General features: G+C 43.8%; 1 protein-coding gene across 4 annotated transcripts in view; it reads left to right on the top strand.

Annotated features, from left to right (window-relative positions):
• The window catches only part of adck1 (aarF domain containing kinase 1), a 102,013-nt gene that overhangs the window by 69,471 nt on the left and 16,676 nt on the right, over nucleotides 1–15,866 (top strand). For all 4 annotated transcript variants that reach the window (XM_029461128.1, XM_029461130.1, XM_029461129.1 and 1 more), the window contains one exon: nucleotides 2,930–3,127. In XM_029461128.1, the coding sequence (XP_029316988.1) occupies nucleotides 2,930–3,127 (198 nt within the window). The remainder of the gene's footprint in view (nucleotides 1–2,929; nucleotides 3,128–15,866) is intronic.

Here is a 15,866-nt window from a genome sequence, read left to right as displayed (position 1 = left end):
GTTATTAGAAAATGCGTTTCAGAGGCGTTTAGGGCCAAGTATAATAACTTCAGTTTTGTCTGTGTTTAACATCAAAAAGTTGCTAGACATCCAAGTTTTTATGTCCTTAAGGCATGCTTGAAGTTTAGCCAATTGATTGGTTTCATCTGGTTTAATTGATAGATATAATAGGGTATCATCCGCATAACAATGAAAGTTTATAGAGTGGTTCCTTATAATATTGCCCAAAGGAAGCATATATAAAGGTTTAATAGAATCGGTCCAAGTACAGAACCCTTCGAAACTCCAAGACTGACTTTGGCTGTCATGGAGGATTTATTGTCAACAAGTACAAATTGAGATCGCTCAGATAAATAGGACTTGAACCAGTTTAGTGCGGTTCCTTTTATGCCAACACAATGTTCCAGTCTCTGTAGTAGAATGTCAAGTGTGATACCCCTGTAGTTGGCACACACTCTCTGGTCTCCCTTTTTAAATAGGGGAACCACCACCCCGGTCTGCCAACCCCTAGGCACTGTCCCAGACTTCCACGCAATGTTGACGAGGCGTGTCAACCAAGACAGCCCCTCAACACCCAAATCCTTCAGCATTTCTGGACGGATCTCATCAATCCCTGCGGCTTTGCCACTGTGGAGTTGTTTGACTACCTCAGTGACTTCCATCAGGGAAATTGACGATGATCCCCCATCAGCTTCCAGCTCTGTCTCTACCATAGAGGGCGTGTTACCCCGGGGTCCACCATGGTGTTCGAGGGTTACCGCCCCTTGAGGCACCTAAGACCTTGAGACCACAGCTCATCACCGCAGCTTCAGCAATAGAGGTTTTGAACATCGCCCACTCATGTTCAATGCCCCCAACCTCCACAGGGATGTCTGAAAAGCTCCGCCGGAGGTGTGAGTTGAAGATCTCCATCTCCAGACGTTCCCAGTTCACCCGCACTACCCGTTTGGGCTTACCAGATCTGTCCAGAGTCTTCCCCCACCCCTTGATCCAACTCACCACCAGATGGTGATCAGTCGACAGCTTTGCCCCTCTCTTCACCCGAGTGTCCAAAACATGCGGCCTCAGATCAGATGATACGATCATTGACCTTTGGCCTAGGGTGCTCTGGTACCACGTGCACTTATGAGCATCCGTTTCCCACGTGTGCGTTGAAGTCTCCCAGCAATACTATGGAGTGCAGGGCTCCATTCAGGGTGTCCAAGAAGGCCGGATACTCCGAACTGCGGTTTGGGGCATAGGCACAAAAAACAGTCAGAGTTTTCCGCCCCATAACCCGAAGGTGTAGGGAGGCGACCCTCTCGGCCACCGGGGTAATCTCCAACGTACCGGCGCTCAGCTAGTGAGTATCCCCACCCCGGCCTGACGCCTCACACCTTGGGCAACTCCGGAGAAGAATAGAGTCCAACCCCTATCCAGGAGTACGGTTCCAGAGCCAAGACTGTGCGTAGAGGTAAGCCCCACCAGCTCCAACTGGTAGCGATCCACCTCCCGCACTAGTTCTGGCTCCTTCCCCCACAGAGAGGTGACGTTCCACGTCCCCAGAGCCAGCCTCTGCTGCCCGGGTCTGGTCCGTCGAGGTCCCTGACCATCACTGCCACCCGTGTGACAGCGCACCCGACCAGCGGTTTTTCCCATGAGTAGTGGGCCCACAGGATGGATGTATGGGAGGCACCACGTAGCTTCTTCGGGCTGTGCCTTACCGGGCTTCGTGGCAAACCCGGCCACCAGGCGCTCGCTGTCGGGCCCTCCCTCTGGGCCTGGCTCCAGACGGGGGCCACGGGCTTCCTCCGGGCAGGGTCTCTCCTTTCCTTTCTCTTTTTTTTATCAAGTCGTTTTTGAACCATTCTTAGTCTGGCCCCTCGCCTGAGACCAATTTGCCTTGGGAGACCCTACCAGGAGCACTAGGCTCCAGGCAACACAGCTCTCAGGTTCATAGGGACACACAAACCTCTCCACTACGATAAGGTGATGGTTCCCAGAGAGGAAAAAAAAACTTAGCCCCCTTTTTATTACTATTCTTCTGAATCTATCCAAGGATCTCCTGTAAGTCTTAAGACACATTCACCACAGAGCACGTGGTAAAGTATTATTTTAGTTCTGTCCAGGTTTTCACTTTCTCCTCTTCAATGGAGAGAAGTGAAAAGCAGACCCTCACACCACTTCAACACAACACAGCGCTTTCTACAGTTTCTATCTAATCACAACAGTGTCGTTGATTGCAGCATCTTTTATCTCATTAACTTCTCAAAGGAATATCTTAGTTTATTATAATTTTAATTTAAAAGCCACTCGCCATCTCCACTCTGTTTTTAATAACAAAGACTTTTTCAGTTCCATGTTCTGTCATCTATTGTATTACTGTTCCTGCCATGTTATCGTTTTATTAAGGGTATCGTATCAGGTCATAATTTTGGTATCGTGACACTAATAGCAGCAGCGTACTGTACTCCTTTAATGTATCACAAAGACTATATAAACTCACTACAGTATGAAGATGTTGCATTTAAATACTTAAATCTATACCTACACAGAAATAATCCAAATTTTTATTTTTATTGTAGCTATTACCTAAATTCCACCAGCCCAGTGTGCTCAAGTCCCCCACGCTGCACCCCCCGATGTGAAGAGGATGGAGAAGAGCTACAAATCAGCAAAAGAGTTAACATGTCAGCAACTGTTTGGAATTCAGTGTTATTTGTTCCATTCCTCTGAGTGGACAACAGGATTTCCCACATTGTTTTTCTACTTCCCTAATGCTGTGAAGTTTTTGAATTGCACTTACAAACGGATTACAAACAACAATGTGACTTCATGTCATGTGTGTGTTTCCTGTGCACTCCTGTGTAGTTTGTTTACTATTGATTTGTAATTTACTGACCATAAACGATGGATACATTTGATAAGATCCCAAACCCCTCCCCCCCAGGTCCTGCAGCCAGACTTCAGGTTGAACTACTGTCAGCTGTGGCAGGCTCTGATTAAAGGGGACATGTCCGGGGTGGAGCTCTACAGCCTGCGACTGGGAGCTGGAGATCTGTTCCCGCTGTTTGCTTGCGTGCTCACTGCTCGCTCCTGGAACGCTGTGAATGCCGGCATCGGTTCTGTGCCTGTCACACACTCGGAGGTACTGTGCTCACACACACACACACACACACACACACACACACACACACACACACACACACACACACACAGTTGTATGTACATAGTGTGTTTTTAAAATGATTAACTTTATTTATGTTGCAAATTGGTTCTCAGAGGTGCATGAAGAAAAGCAGGCAGTACATTAAATATCTAAATAAAAACAACATTTAAATGGCAAAACATAAACAAGAAAAACATTTAAAGCTTAGAAATGTGAATGTTCAACACAGTACAGGACTGTCTCAGAAAATTAGAATATTGTGATAAAGTTCTTTATTTTCTGTAATGCAATTAAAAAAACAAAAATGTCATACATTCTGGATTCATTACAAATCAACTGAAATATTGCAAGCCTTTTATTATTTTAATATTGCTGATTATGGCTTACAGCTTAAGAAAACTCAAAAATCCTATCTCTAAATATTAGAATATCATGAAAAAGTATACTAGTAGGGTGTTCAACGAATCACTTGAATCGTCTAATTAACTCGAAACACCTGCAAGGGTTTCCTGAGCCTTGAAAAACACTCAGCTTGGTTCAGTAAACTAAATCACAAGTATGGGGAAGACTGCTGATCTGACTGCTGTCCAGAGGACCATCATTGACACCCTCCATCAGGAGGGTAAGACACAAAAAGAAATTTCTCAAAGAGCAAGCTGTTCACAGAGTGCAGTTTCAAAGCACATCCACAAAAAGTCTGTTGGAAGGGGGAAATGTGGCAGGAAACGCTGCACAACCAAGAGAGATGACCGCAGCCTTAACAGCATTGTGAAGAAGAGTCGCTTCCAGAATTTGGGGGAGCTTCAAAGACAGTGGACTGAAGCTGGAGTCCAGGTATCAAAAGCCACTGTTCACAGACGTGTCCGGGAAATGGGCTACAATAGCCGTATTCCCATGGTCAAGCCACTTCTGAACTCAAGACAACGGAAGAAGCGTCTGACTTGGGCTATGGAAAAGAAGCACTGGACAGTTGCAGAGTGGTCCAAAGTCCTCTTTTCAGACGAAAGCAAGTTTTGTATTTCATTTGGAAGTCAAGGCGCCAGAGTCTGGAGAAAGGCTGGAGAGGAGCAAAATCCAAGTTGCTTGAAATCCAGTGTGAAGTTCCCACAGTCAGCGATGGTTTGGGGAGCCATGTCAGCTGCTGGTGTTGGTCCACTGTGTTTCATCAAGCCCAGAGTAAATGCAGCTGTGTACCAAGAGATTTTAGAGCACTACATGCTTCCGTCTGCTGAAAAGCTCTATGGAGATGAGGAATTCATTTTCCAGCATGATCTGGCACCTGCCCACAGTGCCAAAACCACCAGTAACTGGTGTACTGACCATGGCATTACTGTCCTCGATTGGCCTGCCAATTCCCCTGACCTGAACCCCATAGAGAATATGTGGGGTATTGTGAAGAAGAAGCTGAAAGACACCAGACCCAACAATGCTAATGAGCTAAAGGCCGCTATTGAAGCATCCTGGGCATCCATAACACCTCAGCAATGCCACAGGCTGATTGCCTCCATGCCACGCCGCATTGATGCAGTAATCCGTGCAAAAGGATTCCCAACCAAGTACTGAGTGCATTAATGGACATTTTCAAATGTTTGATTTTGTTTTGCTGTTATAAATCTTTTTTTTTACTTGGTCTGAGGAACTATTCTAATTTTTTGAGATAGGATTTTTGAGTTTTCTTAAGCTGTAAGCCATAATCAGCAATATTAAAATAATAAAAGGCTTGCAATATTTCAGTTGATTTGTAATGAATCCAGAATGCATGACATTTTTGTTTTTTTAATTGCATTACAGAAAATAAAGAACTTTATCACAATATTCTAATTTTCTGAGACAGTCCTGTATATGAAGTATTGATGGATTGAACGACATACGAAGGTATTCTCCACACTGGATGTGTAGACAATGTGCAGCAATTGATTTACTTGCAGTTACTAATTTGTTTGTTATAAAGCAGTTACAGAAAAGTGCTTTTATTTAGGCTTAAATAGGATTATAAAAATGCAAACTGTTTATTACACCAAATACCAGAATAATACTATTATCAGATAAGACATTTCTTTCTTACATCTTACTATGTGTGTTTGATGTGATGATCCAAGATGTTGCTGAACGAATGCAGCGGCCCGGCACTAACTCTGCACTGTCTCGGCTCGTCACTCAAAAGAACACATTCACTTTCTAGTAAACAAACACATCTGTGCATTCCCTCCTCTTGTAATGTGATCTCCCTAATGTTACATTACATTGCAGTTAATTTAACTGACGCATTGGTCCAAAGCGTCCTACAAAACCATCGATCTCTCACACAGCAGCTGCATTAGTCAGTTTAGTTTATAAACCAACGCATTATTTTAATCACGTTGTTATATTGCCTTCGTATCGAGGTCCCACCAACACCAATCATAGCGTGAGCCACCTAGCTGCTATGTTAGCACCACGGCAGTGGTTGGGTTAGAAAGACTATGTGTGACTGTGTGTGTGTGTGTTAATTGGCACATTTACACTCTATTACACAGACTCGAATCGTTTGTAATGTAACTAATATAAACATATTAGTGTGTCCAAACCTTTATCAAAGAGGGCCAGATTTGATAATGTGAAGAGGCCGGCGGCCAAAATTCCTATATTTTACTAAATTACTATAAAAGTTACATACAAATACACTGTTATATAACAATTTTCATTGTCACAATTATCTTTATTTTTCAAATGGCAATTTAACTAAATATAAGCCACTCAGGCAGGTGTGAACAACACAGTTATGCCTTTCATTCATTTCTGGAGAGTCAGATAACATTGAACAAACTATATGGAATACCTTAAACTTCCATGAAGTTGATAAATATATCTACCTCATGTTCATTTTAAACAGGAGTTATAAGTAATGCAAAGTTTTCTGTCATCATTAAAGTTTAAAACATGTGAATGTTGCTCATGTCTTTTACAAGATCATTCAGAAAGTACATAACATAAGTGCTATAAGTCCAAGTGCATATATTAACTTTGCTTTTGGCTTTTCACTGTAAATAGTGATCGATGTTACCGTTCAAAACATTCAGAATTTCAGACTGACCAAGAAACAGGTAACTTAATGAACCTAATGAAAAAGTTGACACTGAGATCTGGATTTCAGTGGACAGGCCAGGTCTGGTTTGAGGGCAGTGGTTGAGATGTGTGAAAGGTCATGTGCTACGTTAATGTTGTCGTCAACTCCTCTTAAAACGATCAGGCTAATGAATAAAAATAAATAAAATCGTCTCTGAATATCTGACGATATGTCCTCAATTCTCCGTGCAAGTGTTACGAGCCAGGCAAACATTAATACATTCTTGCTTCTTCTCGGGGCAAATGTTTTCCACCATTTTCACAACGCAGTTTTTAATAAACGTACCCTCTGTAGGTTAGCCATGTTTAGCTATTAACATGGCCACTTCGTTGCTTGCTTTGGTGATATTTTCATTTGACTCACAGGACCGCGTGAAGAATCGCTGTTGTGATGTTAGAGACACTTTTTCAGTACGGCCACTCCCTGTTGTATGCGTCGGCATGTTTTTTCTGATAATAATAATAATAAGCTTTATTTGTATAGCATCTTTCATACAAGAATTGCAGCCCAAAGTGTCGTTCACAGCAAAAAACATAACGATTAGTACAAGGACAGAATAAGAGCATTTACAGTACAATAATCACAGTGTAGATGTAAATGAGTCTGAAGTACCATTATAAAAATAGCAGATAAAATAGCAGATAAGATTGCAGAATTAAAATAATATAATATAGCATAATTAAAATTGTATAAAAATAGCTGAATTAAAATAGCAGGTAAAATAGCAGCCTTTACACATTCTTTGACATTTTCATAATCCCTTTGTCTGTACTTTCATCTATATTTGTCTTTGCAAATAATCCACATACTTTCTTCCTATCCCTGTTCTCTGCTTCCTTCTCCCATAACATAAACTGTCTTTTATGTTCTTCCATTGTTTTCAACGCTTCAGATTTAATCTTTCTCTTTGACATTACTTTTTCCTCTTGCTCTCTCAACCTTACTTTTAACTTTCTTACTTCCTCAACACTAAATGATCCTCCTTCAGGAAAACCAAGCTTAAAAATGTATGAAATCATTTAAATTACTTTAAAGTGGCTAAGATAAAAATATATAAAATATCACCATTAAAAGGTTAAAGTAAAGACATATGTTTTTAGCTTACTTTTGAAGATATTGAGAGAGCTTGCCTCCCTAATGTCTGCAGGTAAAGTGTTCCATAGCTTTGGTGCATAATTGCAAAACGCTGCATCCCCAATTTTCTTTTGGATGTTTCTGGCAACATTTAATAAACCAGTAGTGGATGATCGTAATGTTCTTGGGGGCACATAATTTATTAGAGAGTTTGCAGTGTAACTTGGTGCGGTTCCGTTTAGGGCTTTGTATACAAGAAGGAGGACCTTAAAATCAATTCTAAAAGTTACTGGAAGCCAGTGTAGAGCAGCTAACACTGGACTGATGTGGTCCCTCCTCTTGGTTCTAGTCAGCAGTCTCGCTGCAGCGTTTTGGATGAGCTGAAGTCTCTCCGTTGTTTTTTTTGGAAGGCCGGTAAAGAGTGCATTACAGTAATCGAGTCGGCTTGAGATAAAAGCATGGATTAGTTTTTCAGCATCCTTTTGATTTATAAATTGTCTGATTTTAGCTATATTTCTAAGGTGGAAGAATGATGTTTTTGTCACCTTGATTATGTGGGATTTAAAGCTTAGATGTGAGTCTATCATAACACCAAGACTTGTAACTTCAGGTTTAATCAAAGGAGTAAGTTTCCCCATGTTATTCAGCATCATCTCTCTTTTTGTTACAGGACCTACTAGTAGGATTTCAGTTTTGTTCTCATTTAATTTTAAGAAATTATTGCTCATCCATTTATTTATTGCTGACAGACAGGTGGTGATGGAGTTAATAGCTGTAGTATCATTTGGTTCAGCAGAGATGTACAGTTGCGTGTCATCCGCGTAGCTATGGAAGCACACATTGTGTTCTCTAATGATGTCCCCCAGTGGTATCATGTATAGGGAGAACAGTAATGGACCGAGGTAGCTCCCTTGTGGAACTCCAAAGTGGGCATCATGCTTCTCTGACACATGATCTCCAAGCCTGACAAAATACTTTCTCCCTTTGATATATGTTCTGAACCAGTTTAATACACAGTCAGAAAGACCAACCAGTTTTTCTAGACCAGGGGTCGGCAACCTTTACCACTCAAAGAGCCATTTGGACCCGTTTCCCACAGTAAAGAAAACACTGGGAGCCACAAAACCCTTTTGACATTTAAAATGAAATAACACTGCATATAACGTTTTTTTTGCCTTTATGCTATGTATAAACAAACTATAATGTGTTGCATTTATGAAATCAATGAACGACTGCAGAGAAAACAAAATTACATTTCTGCATGCAACAAAACATTTTGAGCTCCGAAAAAAAGACGTTGACGTTGGGTTGAAGGTTACTTTCAAGTAAAATACTCAATGTCTATTTGAGTCCTTCTTGTATTTATGAAAAAAAAACGCTGAACTTAAATTATCCACCGTCAGCAAACCAAAAATGCCGTCCTCTCTCTGTGTGCCGTCATCCTTTTACTGGCGCGTGTAGTCAGCTGTCAACCTGAAAAATAAAAGGACTATTTCACTGAACAATGAAAAAATATGAATATGTGCAAAATAATAGGCAATTAAAATATTTATCATACTTGGTTAATGTGATTTCTGCTCCTGAACCTCAGCGCACAGCGTCTGCACATCAGGGCTGTAGTGCCGTCACCTTCATCTTCACACAGGATCGTAAGCTGTCATCTGTGAGGCGTGCGCGATGTTTGCTTTTAATAAAGTTCATGTTGGAGAACACCTGCTCACATACATATGTGGATCCAAAGATCGACAGGACTCCAAGTGCATACTTTTTCATGTTCACATAAACGTCGGGGATAGCATTCCAAGTTTCGAACACAAGTTAGTCCGTTTTGGGGAGGTTTTCAATATCACGCCATTTGTGATTCTGAGCAAGAACGGCCTTCTGACGGGCAACATCTTCAAGGTCTGCTGTCAAGCGTTTAAACTTGGACACCCATATGTCTTTGTCGGCTATGTCGGCCAGTTCCATCTCAAGATCAGGTTGACTCACACCTGCCAATGCAGTCGTATTATTATATATTCTCCATCTGTGAACGGCTTCCCGTGCCTGACTATTTCCTGAGCGGCTACAAAACTCGCATATGTACTTGAATTTGCAGACTTCATCCACTTCTTGAAGTGATTTTTACTCAGATCAACCTTCCGCATCAGTTCCGAAACGGCTTTTTTTCTCTCATCTCCATCCGGATATTTTTGAGCAAAGGCTGCGTGTTTATTCTGGAAATGTCTTGCGACATTTGACTTTTTGTTGTTTCCTAGTTTCTCATTACATATTAAGCATACTGGTAAACCAGTCTCGTCAGCAGTGAAAGCAAATTAATCTGTCCACGTACCATTGAACGTTCTGTTTTCTTCAGATACTTTTCTCTTCTTAGAATTCTCCATAGTTGTCCTACCTGGGATTCGAAAAGTTCAAGAAATCGCACGCTGGCGGGTGTCGCACATTGGCGGTTGTGACGCATAGTAACAGCGTAACAGCTGACATAACATTTTTTAACACGTTTTATTTAGATGTTACAAGATCACCATAATCTTCAAATTGAGAATTACATTTTAAAAACGAACAAACTAAAATAAAATACATTTTAATTAAATACTCATTAATTATTTTCAAAAGCCACAGGGAGCCGCATCAGAGGGATGAAAGAGCCGCATGCGGCTCCGGAGCCGCGGGTTGCCGACCCCTGTTCTAGACGATTAATTAGGATGTCATGGTCGATCGTGTCAAATGCTGCGCTCAGGTCTAGCAGGATAAGAATTGAGACCTTGTTTGTATCAGAGTTTAGTCTGAGGTCACTAATTATTTTAGTCAGAGCAGTTTCGGTGCTGTGGCATGCTCTAAAGCCTGATTGAAATTCCTCCAGGATGTTGTTTTCTTTAAGAAAGGAGTTTATTTGGACCAAGACCATTTTTTCTAGTATTTTGCTGATGAATGGAAGGTTAGATATTGGCCTATAGTTGGTCAGCGTATTACTGTCTAGGTTAGGTTTCTTTAGCAAGGGCTTTATAACGGCTGTTTTGAAGACGTCTGGGAAGATGCCCGTTAGAAGAGACGTGTTTATAATATGTAGGACGTGACTTGAAGTGCTGTCGAATATCCGCTTAAAGAATGCTGTAGGTATCGGGTCAACACAAGAGGTGGAGGAGTTACATTCCATAACAGTTTTATGAAGCTCAGTTAATGTGATGCAGGTGAATGTTCCCATGGTTACATCACCATCCATCCATCGTCTACCGCTTATCCGGGTTCGGGTCGCGGGGGCAGCAGCTCCAGTAAGGAACCCCAATCTTCCCTTCTCCGGGCCACATCCTCCAGCTCCGACTGGGGGATCCTGAGGCGTTCCCAGGCCAGTGAGGAGATATAATCTCTCCACCGAGTATTCGGACACAACTCTCGCTTTGGGCGTACAGGGATTGGACGGCCCTCAAAAGTGACCCTCTCACCCCATACTCCCGCAGCACCTCCCACAGTATCACCCGGGGGACCCGGTCATACGCATTCTCCAGATCCACAAAACACATGTAGACCGGATGGCCGTACTCCCAGGCCCCCTCCAGGATCCTTGCGAGAGTGAAGAGTTGGTCCGTTGTTCCACGACCAGGACGGAATCCGCATTGTTCCTCTTCAATCAGAGGTTCGACTACCGGCCGAACCCTCCTTTCCAGTACCTTGGAGTAGACTTTACCAGGGAGGCTGAGAAGTGTGATACCCCTGTAGTTGGCACACACTCTCTGGTCCCCCTTTTTAAATAGGGGAACCACCACCCCGGTCTGCCAACCCCTAGGCACTGTCCCAGACTTCCACGCAATGTTGACGAGGTGTGTCAACCAAGACAGCCCCTCAATACCCAAAGCCTTCAGCATTTCTGGACGGATCTCATCAACCCCTGCGGCTTTGCCACTGTGGAGTTGTTTGACTACCTCAGTGACTTCCATCAGGGAAATTGACGATGATCCCCCATCAGCTTCCAGCTCTGCCTCAACCATAGAGGGCGTGTTAGTCGGATTCAGGAGTTCCTCAAAGTGCTCCTTCCAGCGGCCGATAACCTTCTCAGTTGAAGTCAGCAGGGTCCCACCCTTGCTGTACACAGCTTGGATGGTTCCTCGCTTTCCCCTCCTGAGGTGCCGGATGGTTTTCCAGAAGCACCTTAGTGCCCACCGAAAGTCCTTCTCCATAGCTTCTCCGAACTTCTCCCACACCCGCTGCTTTGCCTCTGACACGGCAGAAGCTGCCGCCCTTCTAGTCCTTCGATACCCTGCAACTGTTTCTGGAGTCTTCCCGGATAACATAACCCGGAAGGACTCCTTTTTCAGTCGGACGGCTTCCCTGACCACCGGGGTCCACCACGGTGTTCGAGGGTTACCGCCCCTTGAGGCACCTAAGACCTTGAGACCACAGCTCATCACCGCAGTTTCAGCAATAGAGGTTTTGAACATCGCCCACTCAGGTTCAATGCCCCCAACCTCCACAGGGATGGCTGAAAAGCTCCGCCGGAGGTGTGAGTTAAAGATCCCCAGGACAGGGGCTTCCTCCAGACGTTCCCAGTTCACCCGCACTACCCGTTTGGGTTTACCAGGTCTGTCCAGAGTCTTCCCCCATCCCTTGATCCAACTCACCACCAGATGGTGATCAGTCGACAGCTCCGCCCCTCTCTTCACCCGAGTGTCCAAAACATGCAGGCCTCAGATCAGATGATACGATTACAAAATCGATCATTGAACTTTGGCCTAGGGTGCTCTGGTACCACATGCACTTATGAGCATCCTTATGTTCAAACATGGTGTTTGTTATGGCCATTTCATGACTAGCACAGAAGTCCAACAACAAACGACCATTCGGGTTTAGATCAGGGAGGCCCTTCCTCCCAATCACGCCTCTCCAGGTGTCTCCATCGTTTCCCACGTGTGCGTTGAAGTCTCCCAGCAAGACTACGGAGTCCCCTGCTGGAGCCCCCTGCAGGGCTCCATTCAGGGTCTCCAAGAAGGCCGAATACTCAGAACTGCGGTTTGGGGCATAGGTACAAACAACAGTCAGAGTTTTCCCCCCCATAACCCGAAGGCGTAGGGAGGCGACCCTCTCGTCCACCGGGATAAACTCCAACGTAGCGGCGCTCAGCCGGGGGCTAGTGAGTATTCCCACCCCGGCCCGACGCCTCACACCTTGTGCAACTCCGGAGAAGAATAGAGTCCAACCCCTATCCAGGAGTACGGTTCCAGAGCCAAGACTGTGTGTGGAGGTAAGCCCCACCAGATCCAACTGGTAGCGATCCACCTCCCGCACTAGTTCTGGCTCCTTCCCCCACAGAGAGGTGACGCTCCACGTCCCCAGAGCCAGCCTCTGCTGCCCGGGTCTGGTCCGTCGAGGTCCCTGACCATCACTGCCACCCGTGTGACAGCGCACCCGACCCCAGCGGTTTTTCCCATGAGTGGTGGGCCCACAGGATGGATGGATGGGAGGCACCACGTAGCTTCTTCGGGCTGTGCCCGACCGGGCTCTGTGGCAATCCCGGCCACCAGGCGCTCGCTGTCGGGCCCTCCCTCTGGGCCTGGCTCCAGACGGGGGCCCCGGGCTTCCTCCGGGCAGGGTCTCTCCTTTCCTTTCCCTTTCTTTCATGGGTTACATCACAATGCTTGCATATGTTCTCTGTGTCTGCATCATAAGTGATTCTGGCTCTGATTGAAGTTATTTTATTATTGAGGAATAATGCAATTTTTTCACACTTTGATGCAGAGGACTGCGGAGGGGTGGGGGCAGTGTTCAGTAGTTGGTTAATAGTCGAGAACATTCTCTGTGATAATCTTACAAAAGTAATCCTTTCTTGCCAGCTGCATTACTTTACCATAGGCAGCCATGGATTCTTTGTAGATATCATAATTAACTGTGAGCTGGAGGAAAACTAATTCCTCCATCTTCGTTCAGCTGCTCTACAAGTCCTCTTTGTCTGAGTAACATTGCTGTTGTTTAACCATGGGGAGATTCTGTCAGTGGATTTCTTTTTGACCTTTAATGGAGCAACAATATCCAGGGTAGATGACAAGGTGTTGTTTAGATTTTCAACCATGAGATTTAAGGAGCAGTCTGAGCATGGCTCAAATGATCTCATGATGTTAGAGAATGTTTCCTCTGCTGTGTCATCTAGTATTCTTTTTTTGACCACTGTCTCTCTTTTGGTCTTTGTTAAGAGTAGGTTAGCATCAAAAAACACACAGTGATGGTCAGATATTGGTAATTTGATTACTGAGACCTTATCGATGTCCAGCCTTGTCGTTATCACTAAGTCTAGCGTGTTACCATGCTGATGAGTGGGTTCACTGATATTTTGTTTTAGATCATAGCTGTCTAGTAACTTTTCAAGTTCAATAGTCTGAATATTTAGGTCTCCATGCAGGATTATTCTTTCACATCTAGTGATGCTGAGTGAAATCAGCTCTGAGAATTCCTCTCGAAATAGTGCTGAATATTTTGGTGGCCTGTACAATGTGATGATGAGCAAAGATAATTCTGCTTTAAGCTCAATAGCAAGATATTCAAATGATGTAAATTCACCCAGGTCAATGTCATTACATACAAGCGACGCTGATAAGATAGCGGCAATCCCTCCACCTTTCCTATTTTGCCTGACTGCCTGATAGTATTTATAGTTTGGAGGACACGTCTCAGTCAGTGTTGCCACACCAGTAATGTTGTTTAACCAGGTCTCAACTAGAAACATACAGTGCAAGTTCTTTTGAACTATCATATCATTAATCAAAAAGATTTGGTAGCCAGTGATCTGACATTCAGAAGAGCCACTTTCAGCTGCAGCGAGTCTGTGACAGGAGTCAAAGCCGGTCCTGGCTGTGCACTGATATATCTAAGATAACCAGACGCAGTGCGTGCTGAGCGCTGATAGTGTCTCTTTACATTGAATTCCTTAAACAAGGCAACCGTCTCAAATTAGGCAAAAACAATTGCCTCGATTTTCAGTGAAGAAATATTGTAATTCCCATCGTTCCTGAAAACGGCAGTGTCAACTTTCCTCTTTTTGTTTGCAGTCGCCATTGTAGCAATGAGCATGGAAGGGTTCACAGCAAAAGCCGTTACAGAGCCAGATAGCGTTTGTGCCTAAAACACAGCATGTGTAAGGCCCCTTAGAGTGGTGCTGCCACCATGCCGTGAAAGGAGGAATTGCGTTGTAAAGATTTATTCTGTTTGACAGCGCTAGCGGGCCATAAATAATACATTATAAGACCAAAGCTGCAAGCCATATGAAATGTGAATGCGGGCCGTGATTGGCCCCCAGGTCGGACTTTGGACATGCCTGTTTTACAGATAAAAAAAGTTGATTTCAATATGAAAACAAACTATTTCCTTACATACATATATAAAACTATATTTTAACATTGAACATTTCCATGTGATTGGTGGCAGGATGTTTTGTGTCCCCTGTAGGGACAAAGACACTGCAAGCGACACACGACGGCACCTGCTCACTTTGAGAGCGCTTGATGTAACTCAGTCAGTGACAGACTTTTGAGTTGTGGTCCAGCATAATAAAGATGGCTCTTTTTGGCAGTTGTTCTTCTATATTAAAATGTTGCGTCATCCCCTTTAGACCTTTTTGTTTCCGTATTCATTTTCTTTAGGCCGGGGGATTTCAATCCACGTAAACAACATTTGATCCATGCAGTCATTTGTGAGCTCATTATGATCCATATCAGCGTAATGAAAGATGATGTCTCTGATGTCTTCAGATACTTTGTTTAGCTGTGGGCTACAGCATGAGAAACAGTGGGACAGTATTAGTCTGGTTTATTAGCAGCATATTCTAACTGCTCCATCTAAGAAAGAGTTGCCAATGAGTTGTTATATATATTTTTATATTACCTGGATTAAATGTTTGTTTTCGTTGATTGTAAAGTTTTGTTTGTAGCAAATATGAAGGGTTAATAAATTCCATGTCTGAAATTAATCTATGAATTATTCACAATGAATAAAACTTATAACATATACCTTGAACTCCCCTGAACATCCTGGTTGTACCGGGATATAGTCCCAGGGGAGCAGAGTGCAGCAGCACCACCCTAGTCCCCGCTCGAGGCTGCAGCAGCAGAGCGGTGCTCCATCTCCGGGACACCCTGCTGCTGCTGATAGGCTGTTAGAGGTTCTATATGCAGTTTTCAGAGCAGAGGGCCTCTACATGGTTCTTTCCATGCGGTGCTGAGCCAGCAGCTAACCGTGTTACCTGAGAGGGAGCCGGAGAGTGGCCGCAAAATTTTCACGCAGTCGCCGCAGTACGGAGCACATGTGGCCATTAGCTGGCCACATGTGCACTAAAATGCATGCGCTGCTGGCCTCACTTTGTAAACAACACACCGAAAAGCTTTGATTACCACACACGCAGAGGGAGCGTGCCTTGATTCTCTGCTCAGGTAGACGTTACTCCACTATATCTTAATATAGTGAATCTTTGTTTGCTGTTATATTAATGCTCTGTATATCTATCTATATATTTTGATGACCTTTTTGAATATGCTGACACTGAGGACATGAATACAA

This window comes from Cottoperca gobio, chromosome 22, assembly GCF_900634415.1.
Source record: "Cottoperca gobio chromosome 22, fCotGob3.1, whole genome shotgun sequence".
NCBI classification, from domain to species: Eukaryota; Metazoa; Chordata; class Actinopteri; order Perciformes; family Bovichtidae; genus Cottoperca; species Cottoperca gobio.
Note: the sequence above shows the minus strand (reverse complement) of the source record. Positions and strands in the feature narration are given on the sequence as shown.